The 20,797-nt window shown below is 35.0% G+C and overlaps 1 protein-coding gene across 2 annotated transcripts in view; it reads right to left on the bottom strand.

Annotated features, from left to right (window-relative positions):
• LOC104850007 overlaps window positions 1-19,848 on the bottom strand; it is a 45,777-nt gene extending 25,929 nt beyond the window's left edge. For both annotated transcript variants that reach the window (XM_010606689.3, XM_010606690.3), the window contains exons 1-3: window positions 19,540-19,848; window positions 13,586-13,733; window positions 3,228-3,321 (exon numbers count right to left, since the gene is read on the bottom strand). In XM_010606689.3, coding sequence (XP_010604991.1) covers window positions 3,228-3,321; window positions 13,586-13,733; window positions 19,540-19,550 — 253 coding nt within the window. In that variant the 5' untranslated portion in view covers window positions 19,551-19,848. The remainder of the gene's footprint in view (window positions 1-3,227; window positions 3,322-13,585; window positions 13,734-19,539) is intronic.
• Window positions 19,849-20,797: the final 949 nt, after the last annotated feature.

The raw sequence follows: 20,797 nt of genomic DNA, 5'->3' as shown, positions 1-20,797 counted from the left end.
CTTTTCAATATGGCATCTTTACCATTTAGGATGGGGGGTTCGACTTAGAACGAGAGGATTAGATAAGTGAAAGAATTAGAGCACGTTTGAAGTGAATCCAGAGATTGTAGAGTTACCTTACTATCTTACAAAGCTATTAACTTCAGGGGGGGTAGAGAGAGTGCAGGAATAAGGACAGGAATATATCCCCTTAACAGTAACAGGCGCTTGCCTTTCCTTGAAGGTACAGAGCCATGAGTGAGGCAAAATGACTGGAGAAACGAACATAAAGAGAAACCCCTCCTAAAAACAAAAAATAATAAAAGAAGTCTGAGTTATTCAGGAGCTGGTATAAAAAGGGAGATGAGGGACACTATGGTGGAGCAAGAGACTGAGTCAGAGAGAGAGGACAGAAAAAAGAAGAAAGAAATTTTAGGGTGGAATGAGGAAGAAAGAGAAAAGAGAGAGGGAAAGAAAAAGAATTTGAAGGTCCTCTTTCAGGCTATCTCTGATCTCATATTATACCACATGCACAGTCATATGCGGAACCCAATCCCCTGGTCTTAGCTAGCCAATGGCTGTTCCTCACGACTGAGACTGAACACAATCTACAAAGCCTAACTTTAGTTTCCTTACCCTCAGGGTTGAACTCCACTCCGTTCTATTACAGGTTTCCCCTGCCCTTTCTTTAAAGATGTTCAAAGTTGGGAGCTCAGAAAACTACCCTTCATGGGAACCTATGCCTCTTCAGAGTTGGTCTAAAGACTGGCCCGATCAGGAGTTTTGAGAACGGGGGGGGTGTTTCAAGGGCACCCTCGCGGCTACCTTCCTTCTTGGTCTGTTGTCCCACAGGCCGGGAGCTCCCGCGCAGGCCAGGAGCTCGCACGCACGCCACCGGGTGATCGCAGGCAGGCAGGCAGACAGGCAGCTGAAGAAACCCCCTCCGGGGTCTTTGGGGCCGTCCTGGTCTGTTGTCGCGCAGGCCGGGAGCTCGCATGCATGCCGCCGGGTGATCGCAGGCAGGCAGGCAGGCAGGCAGCTGAAGAAACCCCCTCCGGGGTCTTTGGGGCCTTCCTGGTCTGTTGTCGCGCAGGCCGGGGGCTCCCCAAGAGTTAGTCTTTTAATTCTTTATCTAAATTTTCATCTACTTCAATATCATTGAAGTCAGTAACTCTAGAATTATAAATTTTCAAAGGACTCATGTTTCTTCTTTTTCATATTTCCTTTATTTCTATGATGAAAGGAATATCTTGCCTATTTTTATATAAGGACCTTTCTCTGGAACAGCCTTCTCCTTGTATGTGTTCTAGGATATTGGGTGGTTGTGAAATGTTGAATGTATCCCTGGATGGGTTTCAAAATACAAGTTTCCCTAGTGTTACTTCCCTAGTGGTGTTTAGTGTTTTTTGACGCAGTGCAATACATTAGTGTGTAAAGGTCCTGTTTGCTCTGTAAGTCTCTCAAGTATAGGGTCCTTCTAATGGATTAGGCAATTATGTTTTAGACACTGAAGTATACGAGTCGTGGGGCATGTATATTTTATGATAAATGACTACGTGGAACTAAAATTCACAGTGGTTATTTTAAATAGTTGGCTTAAAGATTTCTCTTTATCTTTCTATTTTTTCAGTATTTAGTACAGGGCCAGGGATTTAGCTCAATAGTTCTGCCTCCTGCCTTGCAAGTGCAAGGATCCAAGTTTGATTCCCAGTACTGAAAAAAAAATTTTATTCCAAGATAGACCACATACTAGCTCACAGAACAGGTTTGAATAAATGCAAAAGAATTGAAGTATATTATCAGATCACAGTGCAATTAAGTTGGAGATCAATAGCACAAGAAACTGTAGGAACTTCACAAGCACATGGAAAATGAACAACACTCTCCTGAACAATCAATGGATCACAGAGGAAATTAAAGAAGAAATCAGACAGTTTTTACAAATAAATGAAAATGCCAATACAACATACAGGAATTTATGGGACACAATGAAAGCAGTTCTTCTTGGAAAATTCATACCACTGAATGCCCACACTAGGAAAACAGAGTGAGCTCAAATAAACAATCTAACAATGAATCTTAGACTCTTAGAAAAACAAGAGCAAGAAAAACTCAAAGCTTAAACAAGAGAGGAAATTATAAAGATTAGAGCAGAAATCAATGCAATGGAAACTAAGAAAATGATATAAAAAATAAATGAATGGAAGAGTTGTTTTTTGAAAGAATAAATAAAATTGATAAACCCTTAGCTAACCTTATCAAAAAAAGGAAAGAAAAGGCACAGATACACGCAATCAGGAATGAAAAAGGTGAAGTCACAACAGATCCAACAGAAATTCAGAGGCTAGTCAATACCTAGTTTGAGAACCTGTTCTCTAATAAAATAGAAAACACAGAAGAAATGGACATATTTCTAGATACTAATGAATTACCAAAGTTGAACAAAGAAGATAAAAACATTTTAAACACCCAATTACAGTCAGTGAAATTGAAAATGTAATTAAAAGTGTACCAACAAAGAAAAGCCCAGGTCCTGATGGTCACTGCTAAATTTTACAATACATTTAGAGACGAACTACTGCCATTACTCTTCAAACTTTTCAATGAAATTGAAAGGGAAGCAATACTTCTGAATTCATTCCTGGAAGCAAGTATCACTTTGATTCCCAAACCAGGGAAAGATGCAACAAGATACATATTGAGGATATACTCCTAAGTGAAATAAATAAATCACACAGGTGTAAATACTGAGTAGTTTCTCTGTTGTGAAAAGCTATAATAGTACATAAGATCCTAATGAGATAATTGACAATGTGAAATAGGAAGAAAAGGGCTAAAGGTGTAGGGAAAGTGGGAAGGGTAAGGGAAAGGTAATAAGGGAAAGGAAAAAAATAGGAGAAAATGAAAAAGTTTGTAAATGGGGAGGGGAGGAGTGGTGAAGGGAGGGCAGGGACAAGGGGAAAAAATAAGAACCAAGACCTGTCATGTAAAGGTACAAGATCCCAATGATGGACGTAACTGTGCTATATACCTAGGGTATACCAATGAACTCAATAAAAAGAAAAAAACTTAGTACAGAATATTAGTTGTTTATGTAATCAGTTTTAAGAATATTCCTTTAAAGGTGATTTTACTATACCAATTGAAAAAGGAATATTTTCTACCTGTAAGTATTGTGTTTTAATCCATAAAATAAAATAATGCTTCTCAGAAAGTACACAAAGAATATACACATTTGTTATTTTTACCTTCTCTTACTCTTGGGCAATGCAGCTGACTTCCTTGAATGTCATGTTGTTCTATCTTGTTCCAAGTGAGGTACTTACAAGAATCTGATGGAAGCTTTAAATAAGAAAGAAGAAAAATATCATCTGGCAATATGTAATTTATTTATTATTCTTCAAGTAAAAGCAATACAAATTTTGCCAAGTATTCAGGCAAATTGGAATCCAAATATCCAGTGCTATGGAAGTCATCTTAGTCCATTCTAAATTTTATGTTCCTAGTCAGCACTGTATTCACAACACCTGCAACTCATTTATGTTTGATGGCAAATAACATCACTGAATAAGTGTCTGTACCAATATTCCACTTACACAAGCTCTGATAAATCATCCTTTAATATTTATTGAATATTTCATGAGGCATCTCATTCTATTTTAGAACAGTTCTAATTAACACATCTTCGTTATGTAGGTTCTTTTCATTATAATTCATCAGTCTTACTCCAAATGTTCAAGGCCCACCCTTGCAAGTTACAAAACAGAATCCCTCTCTAATGTGATTACTATTTTCTTTATGTATTTTTATGTTTTATTAGTACATATTTGCAGTACAGTACATAATGTCTGTGTTCCTTAAATGGAGTTGGCACATGTATATAATGCATCTTAATTCCTTTTTCCATCCCCTTTTTCCTATTCTCCTTTCATTTTTCCCACCCTTCATCTCTTGATCTCTCTTCTCATTCTAGAAATAGCTATCTGCATACTTCCCATTGATTTTTATTTTGCTCTTTATTTATAATTTGGGTTTCTCACATAAGAGAAACCATGTGATATTTAAGCTTATATGTCTAATTTATTGCACTTGTTATGGTCTCAAGTTACATCCATTTTCCTACAAATGATTCAAGTTTATATTTCTTTATGGCAGAGTAGTATGCTATTGTGTGTAAAAACTACATTTTCTTTATCCATTCATCTGTTGAAGGACATGTAAGCTACTTCCAAAAGGCAGCTATTATGAATTGTGCTGCTATAAACATGGATGTGCAAACGTAAGTTTGGTAACATTTGTCATCTCCCAAAGTCATTCAATTATTACTCACAAATCATGCTTTATAAATTATTAAATAGCTTACTGGTTTTGCCTGGTGAAAATCCCAATTTATAAATAGTCTTGAAAATGTGTAGCCAGTACTGAATAAATATTTCTTATCTGGTCATTTTTCTTCTTCTGGACAGTACTTTACCTCTCAGATCATATGCTGAGATCACATTTGGAGCACTTTTATACTGTTTCCTAACAGTAAAGTTATAGTTGCTCTAAGTCCCCAGTTTTATAAAGCTTATGATTGTTTAAATGTTAACACATACACAAGTTATATGTCATGAAAAGAATATTATGTTAAATTTGTATATACTCCATAGATCCATTCTTCTGTTAACCAATGTTTTACGGATATATAAACTCATCAATCCAGAATATTAAAGGAAATATTATTAAAGTATTTGAAACAGTTGTCTTTATCTTATTGGCTAGAATTTCACATAGATTATGCTTTCATCTGTAAATTTGTCTCACTCATAAAAACACTAAAACTGGGCTGGGGATTTAGATCAGTGCTGCTGCTACCTGCCCTGCAAGCACACGGTCCCAAGTTTGAACTCAGTACCAAAAAAGAATAAAAATAAAAACACTAAAACCATTTGCATCATTAGATAAGCTTATGAGACTCTGGATTAAACCTTTCTTTAACTAAGAAAATTTAACAGTATTTCTTTCAGAAAGGACATCTCAAAACCTTTAGCATGCTAATATACATTGTTAGTCCATGCTATCAAGTATTCCTCCAGATATTTAGGTCATAAAAACTTTTACACATGGTGCAATACTTGTGATTAGAACATGTCATAGAGTAGAAATGAGAAAAGACTGCCATAAAGTGAATGGGAAAGAGGTGCATTAACTGTAGTACTTATTAACTTTTAACTGTAATACATATTAAATGACATTGATTGTTCCAATTAATATCACACTATAAAAGTAGAACTAGAGACCAGTGAGGACTGTGACTGCCATGTGCAGCTAGGCTGCCACCCCACCCCCAGCACCCCTATCCTCAAAGCAGAGCAGACTGGTGAGGCCTGCTAGCCCCGCCGGCACCCCAGTAGGTGCTCCCCCCACAACACACACACCCCTCAGGCCTCCTGGCTGTGACAGTGCCTAGACGCACACTACAGAGGCACAGGGGTTCATAAAGGCCATTGTACTGGACACCAGAAGATAGAGCAAAAGTGAACAACATAAAGAGGGTCTCATTCTCCTTAATGAAAACTGAAGCCCACTGATAAAGTAAAGAGAATCTGTGCCATAAAGGCACAGCAGACCACCATAGATGGTTAGGTTGAAAGGCTCACCTCTTCCCACCCAAACCTGGACTATCTTCAGGGGAAGGGCAGATGGAATCTGCAGTACAGCCTTGCAGAGTTTAACCCTGTAGGTGGTCAGGGAGCTCAACTTGGACCTTGCAGCCAGAAATCAGTCTGAATCTTAGGAGTCTACTGCTGGCTTGCTAAGACTAATTGACTTAGATCTGCACATTGCTGCCAACATCATCTATGGTGACAGCAGAGACATACCCTGAAGGAGGCCCTTCATTTTTATGCACCTTTTTTAAAATTATTTTTTTTCTTTTCCTATTATTTTTAATTTTAATTTTTTTAATTTTATTTTTTCATTCTTCAAATTATTCCTTTTTTTCTTTCTTCTTTTTTCAACTCAATCTCTTACTCTCCTACTTTGTACTTTATCTTCCTTTTTGTTCCTATTCCTGCCCTAATTTGGATTTCTTCTTTTTCCTTCACTCGATTGTCATTAGTTTCAAAGGAAAGTGAATATAATATGTAGCTTCCCTACTGCTCTTAAGTTGTCTTGTTCTGTCTTTGTTTTTACACTCTGTCTTTCCCTCTTGTCTTCAAGTTTCCCAGAGTTTGTGCTATCTTCCTATGCCCTCTGGCTTCACTTATAACCTCCTATCCTTCTACCTATATATCCCTCTCTTCCCAACTCCTTCTAAGTCCCCACATTGAAGGGTAAAGTTGCTATTTTGAAGAGTTTAGCCACTGTAACAATATTATAGGCTGATCCTCAATTTTGATTTAATTCACACAATTAAAGGTGATAGATTATAACAACCACAAATTTTCAAATTCTAAAATGTGCTTGATGTTATTGTGTTGCTGATTGTATCACTTGAACTAAGGTGTAGTGATTAATCTAATCAGTTGTCCTTTGTGGTATTATGAAAATGAGAATGTCTTTGAGTCATTAAACACTCAAAACCTAATAACCTGCTATATCTGGAAGATAGAGGTATTAACCAAGGAATTAAACCAAGGACAGTACCAACAACAAAAATAAAAATGAGAAAACACTTAAGCAAGGCACAAACACAAAAATAAATAAATCCGATAATTCACATCCTTGATCCATCTCTCTTGTGAATTTATGAGACTTTTATCTATTAAACATATTTTCTAGTCATGAATTTGAAATATGTCTATATTTCATTGTCTTAATTTGATTTATGGTATTATTTTAATAAAAACATTTAAAATTTTATGTGATGAAATCTAACAATCTTGCACTTTGTGACATCTCTGTGCTTTTATAAAATGGTTGTATATCTTTCTTCATTTTGAGATTCAAAAACTCCTTCAATATTCTTTTCCATGCTTGTGATGTTTAATTATTAGGTTCAACTCTTTCACACAACAAAAAAAAAGTTTAGTTTTATGGAGTGAAATGAACGTCTTTTCCCAAATACTTAAATAATTTTACCTTTATAAAAATTGATATGTGTATGTTAAATGTCATAATACTATATATAATGTATTTATAATAATTATACTATAGCATATATTTCCTAACTATATGTGAAAAGGAATATATACATCTTAGATAATTAAAAAAAAAAAAAAAGCAAGGCACAAATACAGACTTCTAGCTCACCAAGGGCAAATTCTGGGGAATATAAGGTGGAAAAGTTGGACAATCAACCACCAAGACACAATGAATTCATAGCACAGGAAGGAACAAAACAGATCAATCAGGCTCTAGAAAAATTCAAAAGAGAAATAATTTCCACAATGAAAGACATGATTAGAGGCTCTAGAATAGAAACAGATTTTAAAAAACACATGAATTCAGGACCATGATAGGAGTCATCAATGCCCAACATAGGAAAGAAACAGAATCCAAGAAACAGATTCAGATAGATATTCAGGAGATTAAAAAAAAAAAACTTTATTGAAAGTGTACACAACAGACTGACCCAATATGAAGACAGGATATCAGATATAGAGGACAATGGCAGTCAGTGACCTTGAAAAGAGAGATCACTTAAAAATAGTAAAGGACCATGAGAAATCAATCCAAGAGCTCCAAGAAGATAAAAAGAAGAATAATATAAGACTGATAGGGGTCCATGAAATAGCAGGAGAAAGTACAAATTACATAAAAAAATCTGTTCATAGGTGGCAGGGATTTAGTTTAGTGGTTCTAGTGCCTGCATCACAAGTGCAAGAACCCGAGTTCAATCCCCAGTACCAAACAAAACAGAACAAAAAATCTGTTCACAGACATAATGAGACAAAACTTCCCAAACTGAGCAAAATAATTTGACATACAGAGAAGTGAGGCACATAGGACTCCAACTAGCCATGATAAAAACAAAAAATCTGCACCTTGATATATAATAATCAAGATCTCAGAAATTTAACAGAAGAACAAAATACTAGAAGCAGTTAGAGAAAAGAAACAAATCACATGCAAAGGAAAGCCCATCAGAATCACAGCAGACTTTTCAATATAAACCCTCAAGTGTAGAAGTGTCTGGAGTGAAGTATTTCAAGCCCTAAAAGAAAACAACCTCCAACTTAGACTGATGTATCCCAAAAAACTCTTTCAAAATGGATGGGGAAATAAGATACTTCCATGACAAAGAACACCAGAGAAACTTCATGAATACCAAACCAGCACTCCAAACAATTCTAAGCAATATTCTAGAAAAAGAAAATGAAAGTCACAACACCATGAGGCCCAACAGAGCAAATCAATCAGGCAAGGCAAGAAATTAAAAGGAGAGGGGGAAAAATTAAAAAGAGCCAACAACAGGACAATAACAGAACAATGACAATTCAGTACACATCAGTTATAACCATCAATGTTAATAGCCTCAATTCACCAATCAAAAGAAATAGACTGGCAGAATGAATTAAGAAGCAAAATCCAACAATATTCAATACACAAGAAACACACCTAGTTCAAACAGAAACTCATAGACTGAAAATAAAAGGTTGGAAAACAATTCTCCATCCAACAGGAACCCGGGAAAAAGCAGGAATAGCTATTTTATTTGCAGACAAAGTAAATTTCAAACCAAAACTAATTAAAAGAGACAAGGAAGGCCACTACATCCTTGTAAAGAGAACAATCCAGGAGGAAGAGATGATAATCATAAATTTATATTCACCAAATACTAATTCCCCCAATTATACAAAACAAATATTAAGGGACACACACACACACATGAAACAAATAAGCACTAATACAAATAAGCACTAATACAATTGTAGTAGGGGACCTAAATACCCAACTGTCACAAATAGACAGATCATCTAGACAAAAAAGTCAACAACAAAATACTAGAACTGAGCCAAGCTTTTGAATAAATGTACTTAATTGATGTCTACAGAGTGTTCCACCCCACAAAATCAGAATATACATTCTTTTGGGCTGCACATGGCTCATTCTCCAAAATAGGCCACATACTAGCTCATAGAACATGTTTAAATAAATTCAAAGGAATAGAAGTTATCCCATGTATATTATCAGACCATAGTGCAACGAAACTGTAGATCAATAGCATAAGAAACTGTAAGAACTTCACAAACACATGGAAATTGAACAACACTCTCCTGAACAATCAATGGGTTACAGAGAAAGTCAAAGAAGAAATTAGACAGTTTTTACAAATTAATGGTAATGCCAATACAACGTACAGGAATCTATGGGACCCAGTGAAAGCAGTTCTAGGAAGGAAATTCATAGCAGTGAATCCCCACACTAGGAAAACAGAGTGGGCTCAAATAAATAATCTAAGAGTGAATTTTAAGATCCTAGAAAAAGAAGAGCAAGACAAACCCAAAGCCTATACAAGGGAGCAAATTATAAAGATCAGAACAAAAATCAATGCAATGGAGACTAAGAGAACCATATAAATAAATCAATGAATTGAAGAGTTGGTTTTTTGAAAGAATAAATAAAACTGATAAAACCTAAGCCAACTTTGTTAAAAAAAAGGAGAGAAAAGGCTCAGATCCATGAAGTCAGGAACAAAAAATGTGAAGTGACAACATATCCATGGGAAATCCAGAGGATCATCAATACCTACATCAGAAACCTGTACTCTAAGAAAATAGAAAACAAAGAAACAGATAGATTTCTAGATACATATGAATTACCAAAGTTGAATGAAGAAGATAGAAAAATTATAAATACCCCAATTGCAACCAGTGAAATTGAAAACGTAAATAAAAATTTACCAACAAAGAAAAGCCTAGGTCCTGATGGCTTCACTGCTGAATTCTATAAAACATTTAGAGAAGAACTACTGCCACTACTCTTTAAACTTTTCAGTGAAACTGAAAGGGAAGCAATACTTCCAAATTAATTCCTGGAAGCAAATGTTACTTTGATTCCAAAACCAGGGAAAGACACAAACAAAAGAGCAAAGCATAGGCCAATCTCCCTACAAACATACATGCAAAAATCCTCAATAAGGGGCCGGAGATTTAGCTCAGTGGTGCCGCCATGAGCCTCTCAAGCACAAAGACCAGAGTTCCATCCCCGGTACAAAAAAAAAAAAATCTAAAATAAGATACTGGAAAACAGGTTACAGAGGTTCATCAAGTTCATACATCCTGACCAAGTTGGATTTATCCCAGAGATGCAAGGATAGTTCAACATACAATAAATATAGTACACTATAGTAGCAAGAGAAAAACCAGATGATCATCTCAGATGCAGAAAAAAGCATTTGACAAAGTTCAACAACATTTTGTGATAAAAACCCTGCAGAAAATTGGAATAGATGGTCTTTATCTCAACTTGATAAAATCTATCTATGAAAAACCAACAGCCAACACCATATTAAATGGTCAAAAATGGAAAACCTTCACACTAAAATCAGGAACTGGACAAGGATGTTGAATATCATCACCCCTGCTCGATATAGTTCTGGAAACTTTAGCCACAGCAATTAGACAAGAGAAAGAAATAAAAGCAATAGAGATAGTAAAGGAAGAAGTGAAATTATCATTATTTGCTGATGATATGACACTCTACAGAGAAGACCCAAAAAACTTGCCGAAAGACTTCCAGACTTAATTTACTGATGCTTTCAGCAGAGTATCTTGATACAAAGTCAACATTTAAAAATCAGTAGCCTTCTCGTTCACAAATAATAGGCTCACTGAGAGAGAAATTAGGGAAACAATTTCTTTCACAACAGCTTCCAAAATATGAAGTATCTATGAATCAATCTAACAAAGGAAGCAAAAGACATCAGCACTGAAAACTATAGCACTCTGAAAAAAGAAATCAAAGAGGATATTAAAAAAATGGAAAGATATCTTTTGTTCCTGGGTAGGAGTGAAAATGTGAAAATGCCCATACTACCAAAAATGCTATACAGATTCAATGCAATCCTAATTGAAATTCCAACACAGTATATTTTACAAAACTAGAGAAAACAATCCAGAAATTCACTTGGAACCAGAAGAGACCTAAAATATGGCAGGGGGTATAACAACTCCCAACTTAAAACTATACTACAAAGTCACTGTGATAAAAACAGCATGGTACTGGCAAAGAAACAGACCCAAGGATCAGTGGAATAGATTGGAAGATACAGAAACAACTCCAGATGTACTCAGTTACCTCATCTTTGAAAAGGAAAGGAGTCAACCATCCTCACTGGAGGAAAGATAGCCTCTTCAATAAATTGTGTTGGAAAAACTAGATTTCATCCTGCCAAAGATTAAAACTAGACCCTTATCTTTCACCATGTACTAAACTAAAATCCAAGTGGATTAAAGAACTTAATATTAAAACAGAAACACTAAACTTCCTGGAAGATAAGTTAGGTAGACGTTTCAAAGACATTGGCATAGGAAAAGACTTTACATACAAATCCTCAGTAGCATGGGAACTAGCACAAAGAATCAACAACTGGGATCTCATCTTATTAAAAAGCTTTTGTACAGCAAGAGAAACCACCAACAAAGTTGAGAGAACACACAATGTTGGAAAAAATTTTACCAGCTGTTCTTCAGACAAAGGTCTATTATCTAAAATATATAAAGAACTCAAAATAATCAGACCCCCCAAATGTAAAGACCCGATTCAAAAATGGGCATCTGAAATGAACAGACATTTCTCAGACAAAGAAGTAAAAGCAGCAAAGAAATACATGAAAAAGTGTTGAACATCACTAGTCATTTGAGAGATGCAGGTGAAAACAACACTGCAATTCCATCGCACCCCAGAAAGAAAGGCTTGCTCTCAAGAAATCAACCAATGGCAAATGCTGGCAGGGTTGTGGGGAGAAAGGAACCCTTCTTCATTGTTGGTGGGAGTGCAGACCAGTGCAACCCCTGTGGAAATCAATATGGAGATAACTTATACAACAAATTGGAAGTCCCATTTGACCCAGGTATTCCCCTGCTGGGTATCTCTCCAAAAGAATTAAAAGAATCATATCACAGTGATATATGCGCACCCATGTTTATAGGGGCACAATTTGTAATAGTTAAAATTTGGAAACAGCCCAATTGCCCATCAACTGGGTACTGGATAAAGAAGATGTGGTTTTTCTATAAAATGGAATACTACTCAGCCATAAAGAATGAGAAACTAGAGTTTTTAATAGCTCAATGGATGCATATTGAGGCCACACTCTTAAGTGAAATAAATAGGACACACATGTGTAAATACCAAATAGTTTCTCTGGTGTGAAAAAACTGAAGTATAAATAGATTCAAATGGAATAATTGATAGCGTGAAATAGGAAGAAAATGGCTAAAGGGGAAATGGGAAGAGGAGGGGAAGGAAAGAAAGGAGAAGAAAAAAGTGAAAAAAGGAAAAAAATGGAAACAAAGTCTTTGTAAATAGGATAGGAGGGAAAGGAGGGGTATGGGGGAAAATAAGAAGGAAGATATATCATGTAAAGGTACAAGATCCCAAAGATGAATGTAACTGTACTATATACCTAAAAAGTACTAATAATCTAATGAAAAAATAAAATAAAAAATTGGAATTAGCAACAGAAGCTCCCTGGCTTATTAACAATAACTCTAAAATTTAATAAATGTTTTTTTGAGATAGTTTGAACATTTTCTAATGATCTTTCAAGTAATTAACTTATCCCTTTGATTTGTTTTTTACAACAACCAATAAACACAAATATATTTTGATTACTACAAAATATAGTAATCAGGTCTATTGTTGATTAATTTTCCTGTTTATAGAAGCTTCTTTCCTAACATGCTGTGTTTTTAGAATTTTTCTTTTCTTGCTTCTATTGCAACATAAACATTTTTTGCAAGTTAAATTACCTGAGGCTGCTACACCCCTATGCCTTTTTATACTATGTTATGAAACTCATACTAGAAAAAGAAACAAATTTAAATTAAAGCTGTATTTGAGAGTAAAGCTTTCACTTTTTATGCAACATCTAATTTTGTATAGAAAACCTGTGTATAAAAGAAGTCATTTGGTTAATTTAGAGCTTCTGACGTTGTAGCAAAAGAAGATATTGCACATCTTTGTATAATTTCTATGCAGGGTTTTGAATGTTGTATGACTACTGTTTATTTCTAAAGGAATAGTGAATGTTTGTGTTTTTCCCTGTTCTTTTTCCCTTCTTGATTTTAATCATCCAGTTAACTAATCTAGTGTCTCATTAGCTTTAGATTTTTCAAAACATATATTCTGATTAATTTGTTTGTATTTGGCCAACAATATGCTTCATTTCATTGCATTCATTCATTCAAAAATATTTATTATACCCTAGTTATGAGATCAGGCACTGTGTAAGATGCTGGGGATACAAAGTTGAATAAAATGTACTCCTAAAACTAATTTTCCATAATTTTTGAAGCAGATAAGTGATTAACTCATCTTAATCCAGTGGAATAAGTGAACAATCATAGAAGATGGGAAGGAGGAAGAGGTATGCATGGTTTATTTGAAAATATTAAATATAAGATAACACATGTTTTAGGGATCCACATGTAAAGAGATAATGAAAACTATTTACTGAGGATGATATTCCAGAATCCGAATGTGAATATAATGTTCTTCTGTGCCTTGACAGAGCTGACAGAGTGTGAGTCTCACTTAGGTCAGAGTAGTATGATGAATTCGATTGACAAATCTCTTGACTACTTGTGTTTTGATTTGAGGAGCTGAATGAAATAAAATGCGTATAGTGTTTATACATCTCTTTTAAATTCTTTAAATGTCAATGACTTTGTTTAAAAATAACAATAAATTATAAGCACCTTTTTCCATTTGGAGGAGAAATAAATTATATCATAGAACTACCTAGATCTTAAAAGGAACTTCCCATCTTGTCATAATCCTATTTTTTTTGTTGTTGTTGTAAACAGTCACATAAGAAAAATTCTTCTCAATGTTAAGGGCTATATACATGAAATACATGTCACAGGAAAATTAATCTAATAATGCTCCCCCCACTCAAACACCTATAAGACCCTAAGGAGCTCAGCCCTCATATTGGAATGTCATTCCTAGTGTAGCTATAGCTGAATATTTGGTATATACACTCTTAACTCTATAGGTGCTCATGAATCTGGGCCTTAACTGTTTCCTTAGAGCTCCTCTAAATATTGGTGATCATTATGTACTGTAAACATGTGCTAATAAAAAATTAAAATTAAAAAGCTTAGATGCAAAAACATGAAAAGGTTCTTCAATCAAGAGGTTAGTACAGAAAAGTAGAAAAGACATTTTCTAGCTTAGTGTTATAAAAATGGGAATATAGAAATGACAGAACTGTTGAGAACAATTGACTAGAGAACCTTTTCATTTTTTCATACATTGTTATTCTTATAATTTTCTCACTTTCCTCAGCAATAGGTATGTTTATCTTTCTATAATTGAAGCTGTACATGATTTTAAGCCAATAATTTAAAACCAATATCCAAAGATTATTTGTCTTAAGTAAACCTATAAATTATTGCACTTTTTCTGGCCTCTTTTTTTCTCTTATTATTTTCTCTTATTTTTTCAGGCTTCAAGATTCTTAAGAAATAGCATTATATATTTTATAGTACAGTTATTATACCTCTGTAGACGCTTTTCTGACAAGGAAACGTAATTCTTGTATAATGAGCTCACATTCATGAAATACTGTACTGAGATATCTTTCATTTTTTAAAGATTGAGCTGATATCATAAGCCTATATAGCCATTATTTTCTAAATTACATTAGTTTCTAAAAATAGCATCCTAGTATAAAAATAGCATTACCATGTCATTAAAAATAAAACAAAACAATATTTTATTATCAAGTAGAAAATTACTTCTCCATCTGCCACTAAATTTAAAAGTCAAGAATTGTTTCTTAAATATGAAAAAAATTCAGAAAATATATGTTCTCATAGCACTCCCATTTGATTAATTCAGACTTTGCTTCTTGACATTACCAAAGATTAAATTTTTATTAAAAATAAACAAGTTTAGAAGTAAAATATTAAATTTCTTAATTTGTATTATTCCTAAAGTGAATTAATCCTGCTATCTATAAATAAAATTTTAGTGAACAACTTTAAGAAAAACATTTTTTTCTCATTGAATTTATTGGTACATTTTAGTCATACAGCACAGTTACATTCATCATTGGGATCTTGTACCTTTACATGAAAGGTCTTGGGTCTTATTTTTTCCCCTTACCCTTGCCCCCCCTTCACCCCCTCCTCCCTTCCCTATTTACAAATACTTTATTTCCATTTTTTCATTTTCTCATATTTTTTCTTTTCCCTTATTTCCTTTCCTTAAGAAAAATTTAAAAGGAATAGAATAATAGTTTGGGAGATGAACAGGGGATAGTTAAATGACTTTTTAACTGACTTGTCTTCATTAAAGTATCATAGCTATTTTCTTCCAATACAAAATCATATTATAACAAGGATAATGAACATGGCAAATGGTATCTTGAGATTCTCACGCCAGTGACGGTTACACAATTAGGGACTGAGTTAATAACCTAGAAGTCTCTATTTTTTTAATCTCAAGTATTTGAAATGCTCTACTTACATAATCTCACCAAAGTAAGATATAGAAAATGCTGTTCACATACATAAAAGATCTGATGAGAAAGATCCAGTTGAGTGAGTTTACATTACGTCTTCCTGTGTAATGCTACAAGACCATGTACGATAGCTACAAGATAAAAGTTTTTCAAAGTGAGTGAAAGTTATTGTCTTAGGGTACATTAGGGTTTTCTCTTCTTTGTTAACTTTTTATTTGTGGAACAGATGCAAGATGTTGGCTATGTTAAGCGTGTGCTTTTACACTAAGCTAAGTGCCTAGCTATGTTTTGCCGGCTTTAAACTAGAACTTGTTGTGGTATCATCTGATAATATCTAGGAATTTATTAATACCAGAGAGGAATTAAAATTTTGGCGATACAATTAATTACACAGCTCACATTCCCCCTCCCTCACTTCTCTTTCTGTCTTGTTTTTTAAAGAATGAAATGAAGAATAGTCAAGGGTTTCAGCTAAGGAGATGCTAACTAGTATGTGACTAGTTTTGCTTCAAGTGTGAAATCTCTGGCTTTCTTCCTTCACATTCTTCTGTTACTCCTGGGCACCATGTCAGGAAGCAGAGACAAGTGGTGGGGTGCTGGAATAGTCCTGGTAAAACCTCTGAGATATTCTCAGCAAAATAAGTAAATTCCAATTCTCTAATTCAAAAACGTAAGTTAAAAGGAAAGCGTCTGCTGGTAACATAATTAACCCAAACCTCTGCCGCATCTACCATTGCTTTAATGTGCTCGACAGGGAGGTCAAAATAGTACTATGTGCTTAGGAATCTGAGAAATGGGATCTGGACAAAATAGTGATAGCCTCTGATCATCGGTTTTTCATCTTTGGTATTTAGAAGATGGTGTAAACTCTACCTGAGTGATAGATTTTTCTTTTCTGGTGTAACATTCTTGTCACTACTATTACTATCATAATAAATACAGCTAACATTTATTGAACACTCACCGCATGCTAGGCTCTATACTAAGCTTCACATGGAACTCATCACTTGCTGAAGTGGGTATTATTGCTTCGATTTTGTGGATGATGAAATTGAGGTACAGAGAGGTAGGGAAACTGACTCAAGACACAGGCAAATGGCTATGTGTTAACCACTAGGGCTCAAATAAGATTCAGATAAGCTACTGGCCTTAAGTAACTATACAAGCTCAAAGAAGCATTTGCTATTGAGAACAACCACTAATACTGATTTCCTTATTCTAATCGTTCCACTTAACCAAGTAGAAACAATTTCACTGGTGAATAGAACCTGTAAAAATGAGCAGTTCTTATTTACTGAAAACAAACCTAAGCCTTCAGCAGTTGAATCTATGAAGGATACCATCCTAGATAATATCACACTAGTTTAAAAATCCTCTCCTAACTACCCACAACCCCAATAAAACCAGATACATGCAGTTTAATTGGTACTGGCTTACTCCTTTTTAATCTTTCTGCCTGCACCGAACTAACATTTATCATAAATTACAAATCTGAGCTTTTATGAAAGAGGAATTAATTTTATTAGTGTTCTAATATACAGCTGCCGCAGAGAAGGTGCAATGGTTAAAACTGTTGGGCGTTCATCAGCCATGATTTATGGGGTCTGTAAAAAGGCGGCATTATGGGCGTTATCTGGATTGGCCATCTATTCTTGTTTTTGTTTTTTTAATGTAGACTGACTAGCAAGAAGGAATCAGGTGAGGTGAGATTGCTGGATAAAAAAGCAACAGCAATATAACATCAATTCATGAGAAAGTTTCATCAGAAGATTGCAAAGTCCTTTTACAATCCAGAATGTATACGCCTCATAAATTGTCTGCAGCAAGGGGTGCTTTTAAATAAAATGTCAAGCGGGTGCTTATGTAACTTTGTAAGGTGAGTGAAGGAGGAAGTAGCAAATGGCCTAGTTTCCGAGGTGAACCGAGCTCTTGAGCTGGAGGAAGGTGTGCTGGTCACACTTCATGCAGAAGGACGGTGGGTGTCTTTGAGTCATGCAGGTCAGCAAAACAATCCCAAATATGATGCAGCTTCTAAATGTGCTATGTGGTTTCATTGCTTTGTTGTGAGAGCTTTGTATTTAAGAAAGAAAGATTTTAACAGACATGCCTTAAATTAGACTACATATATAACAATACATTTTAATTTTGAAAAATATACAGCTGCAATTAGTTTTATACTTTAACCTGAATGAGTTAGATTTTAATTTTATGTGACCCACTTTTTACTTTTATAAAATTTGCATGAGCTTATGCTCATCTTATAAACACCAAAAAGTCCAAATTTAAAGTACAAAAAAGTAAAACAAGTATAATCCTTCTCTAAGAGAGAAAGTTAGTAAAATTTCATGTCTATTACCAAGTTCACTAACATTTGTAAAAGCAAAAGACATATCCAAATACCAAAACAATGAAGACAGAGGAGCTGAGTATCTCTGTGTTCCCTCTAGGAATTATACATAGAAATTTGTACAACTTCATTGTAACAACGCACATAGCTGCTACTTAGGCTTTTAGTAAATACTGGAGGAACCTGTATTACTCCCTTCACTGTTAAAACTTGGAATATTTAACTGCATAACTACACTGCAATAGACACTACAAGGAAACGTGCTTTAGGCCTTGTGAACAAGGACAAACCTGTAAAGTTCTGAATGAAATCAACTGTATTCTGGGAAGGGTGAACGAATTAGATTCTTGTTCCATGATATGCAGCAATGTTATTGGTAAAATACTGGTGCTGAGAAAACTTTTTCCTTTCCTTCCCTTCCCTTCCCCTCCCTTTCTTTGCTCTCCTGTTGCTTTCTCCTTCACCATTCCCTTCCTGTTGCCTTTCTTTCCCTTTCAAAATTTGAAGGGTGAGATTTAAATTGTATCACTCACCCTGCACATTGTTTCTAAACTGTTCTATAAAGGTCTGCTGGCTGATTGATAAAAAATCATTTTATACAGAGCTCACAATAAACTTCCTCTTGGTAGAGAGTGTATTAAAAGGTTTTAGGAACTAGGCAAAAATGAATTTCATAATTCTACACAGAATTTATATCCACTTCAAAAGTATTATATGGAGACTTCTCAAATTAAGACCCATTTACATTTTAACATTAATATCAACATACCATTTGGACACTGCTTGGGAAATACATAGTTGGGCTAACAAAAATAGAACTTTTATCACTCCTTTGGCCTCTATCTCCTCTCTAAGCACAATTTTTCTCTTAATTATAGGCAACAGATGGAAAACTACAAGCAAGTTTCAGACTTTTATGAAGCTGTGGTATACTTATTCTTAAAAATGGAAGGTGCAAATCTTATTTTTAAAAGATAAGAGCCAGGTTACACACCAATATAAAGTACCCTGCTCCAAATTCAAGGAACGTGCAAACCCTATGATTATGTGTCAATTATCAGAATGCTTTGAGAAACACTTATGGAACAGCTATGGAATGTAGGATCACATTTTGGCCTCTTAATCTGCTTTGTGGCTTTAATTAGTTGTGTCTTTTCATCTGGTAGTAGTAGTAGTTTCATCTAAACCTATCTAGTTGACATTAATAGATACTGCACCCATGCGTCTGGTCTATTTCCCCCCTGAAATTTATATAGACTATTTTAAAGAATTTATATAGACTATTTTAAAGAATTTATATAGACTATTTTAAAGAGTCCTGTGTGTCTAAAGACATGCCATCATTAGGAGAGCAAGCCCACCTCTCTTTAGTACAAAAAGCTGCATTGTGTTTGTAGCCAGCTGCATAATGTGAAGAGAGAGGGTATATTTGTGTTTGTTTTCTGTCAAGCAGTCTTCATCGGTAATACACGTCCCATGACTTTACATCGTTAAATGAAATTTAATCTGGTAATACTATCTATGTTTCTTTGGCTTTTGTCCCCTCTCCGTCAAATAACTACTAAGGTTACTTTTCGTCTCATTTTCTTACCTTTCAGACATGTCTTGCAGGTGAAAAAACTTTCCTCTCGCTCTGAGAAAGCTATTGTTCTGAAGACATTTTTCATCTCATTCCCAGGAGGGGAGAGGAGAACTGGCCACTTCTGGGGGTCTTCCATGGATTCACTATGACCAAGGAAACAAGCTGTTACCTAGCAACGTGGCCCTTTAGTAGGTATTGTTACCAATCTCTTAGAGCTCATCAAAGGAATTCCTGCGCTCCTGGAGCAGCATTAATTGTGAGTATTGTTTACAGGGAGTTGTCTAAAAGGTGACTGAACTGAATCTTTACTACAGAATATAAATGATGGCAGAGGGAATAAACATCCACAGCATGCCCCTAATGTTTACTGTCCTCTGTCTCATTAAGTCTTCAATTGTTTGCATCTGGCTGGGGTTTTGTTGACGTGACACTTCAGCAATGTGTGACTCTGTATCCAGTTTCTTGCCTCCCTTCTATAGTTTCAAAACTAAAAGAAGCAGCAAAAGGGAAGGTGTCTAATTCTTGCTCGAATTTAGCTCAAATAAAACACCTTAAAACCGGAGACAGGGAAGTAATTCTGATATGTTCACAATTAGGAAAGAATAATACTTGTATTTTAAAGCAAATATTTCACAATTTTGCACAGAAAAGGGAGAGAATATTATATTATACTGAATAATCATTTCTTGGTCCAACAAGTATGCTCAGAGTGCCTTAGATGCATAGAAGCACAGTCATTTTTTTAACTTCGTGAGAAAATACAACGAAAGTTCTGTAAACCTGCAACTTGCACCTCTCTTTACTCCAAAACTGAAGTTAGCCGCATTTTTTTCAGCTTTAATTGAGTTTATTGGTACATTTTAGGGATACAGTACAGTTACATCCATTGTTGGGATCTTGTACCTCTACATGACAGGTCTTGGTTCTCATTTTTTCTCCTTGTCCCTGCCCTCCCTTCACCCCCTCCTCCCCTCCCCATCCACAACCACTTTATTTCCATCTTTTCATTATCTCACATTTTTTTCTTTTCCCTTTTTACCCTTCCCCTACCCATCCCACCTTCCCTACACCTTTAGCTCCTTTCTTCCCATTTCACAATGTCAGTAATCTTATTAGGATCTTCTGTATTACTGCAGATTATTTACACCAGAGAAATTATTCGGTATTTACACATGTGTGCCTTATTTATTTCACTTAGGAGTATATCTTCAATATGTATCCATTTTCCTATGAATGAATCTATTTTCTCATTCTTTATGGCTGAGTA

This window comes from Fukomys damarensis, unplaced genomic scaffold (genome assembly GCF_012274545.1).
Source record: "Fukomys damarensis isolate Sample0158 unplaced genomic scaffold, DMR_v1.0_HiC HiC_scaffold_12, whole genome shotgun sequence".
NCBI lineage: Eukaryota > Metazoa > Chordata > Mammalia > Rodentia > Bathyergidae > Fukomys > Fukomys damarensis.
Note: the sequence above shows the minus strand (reverse complement) of the source record. Positions and strands in the feature narration are given on the sequence as shown.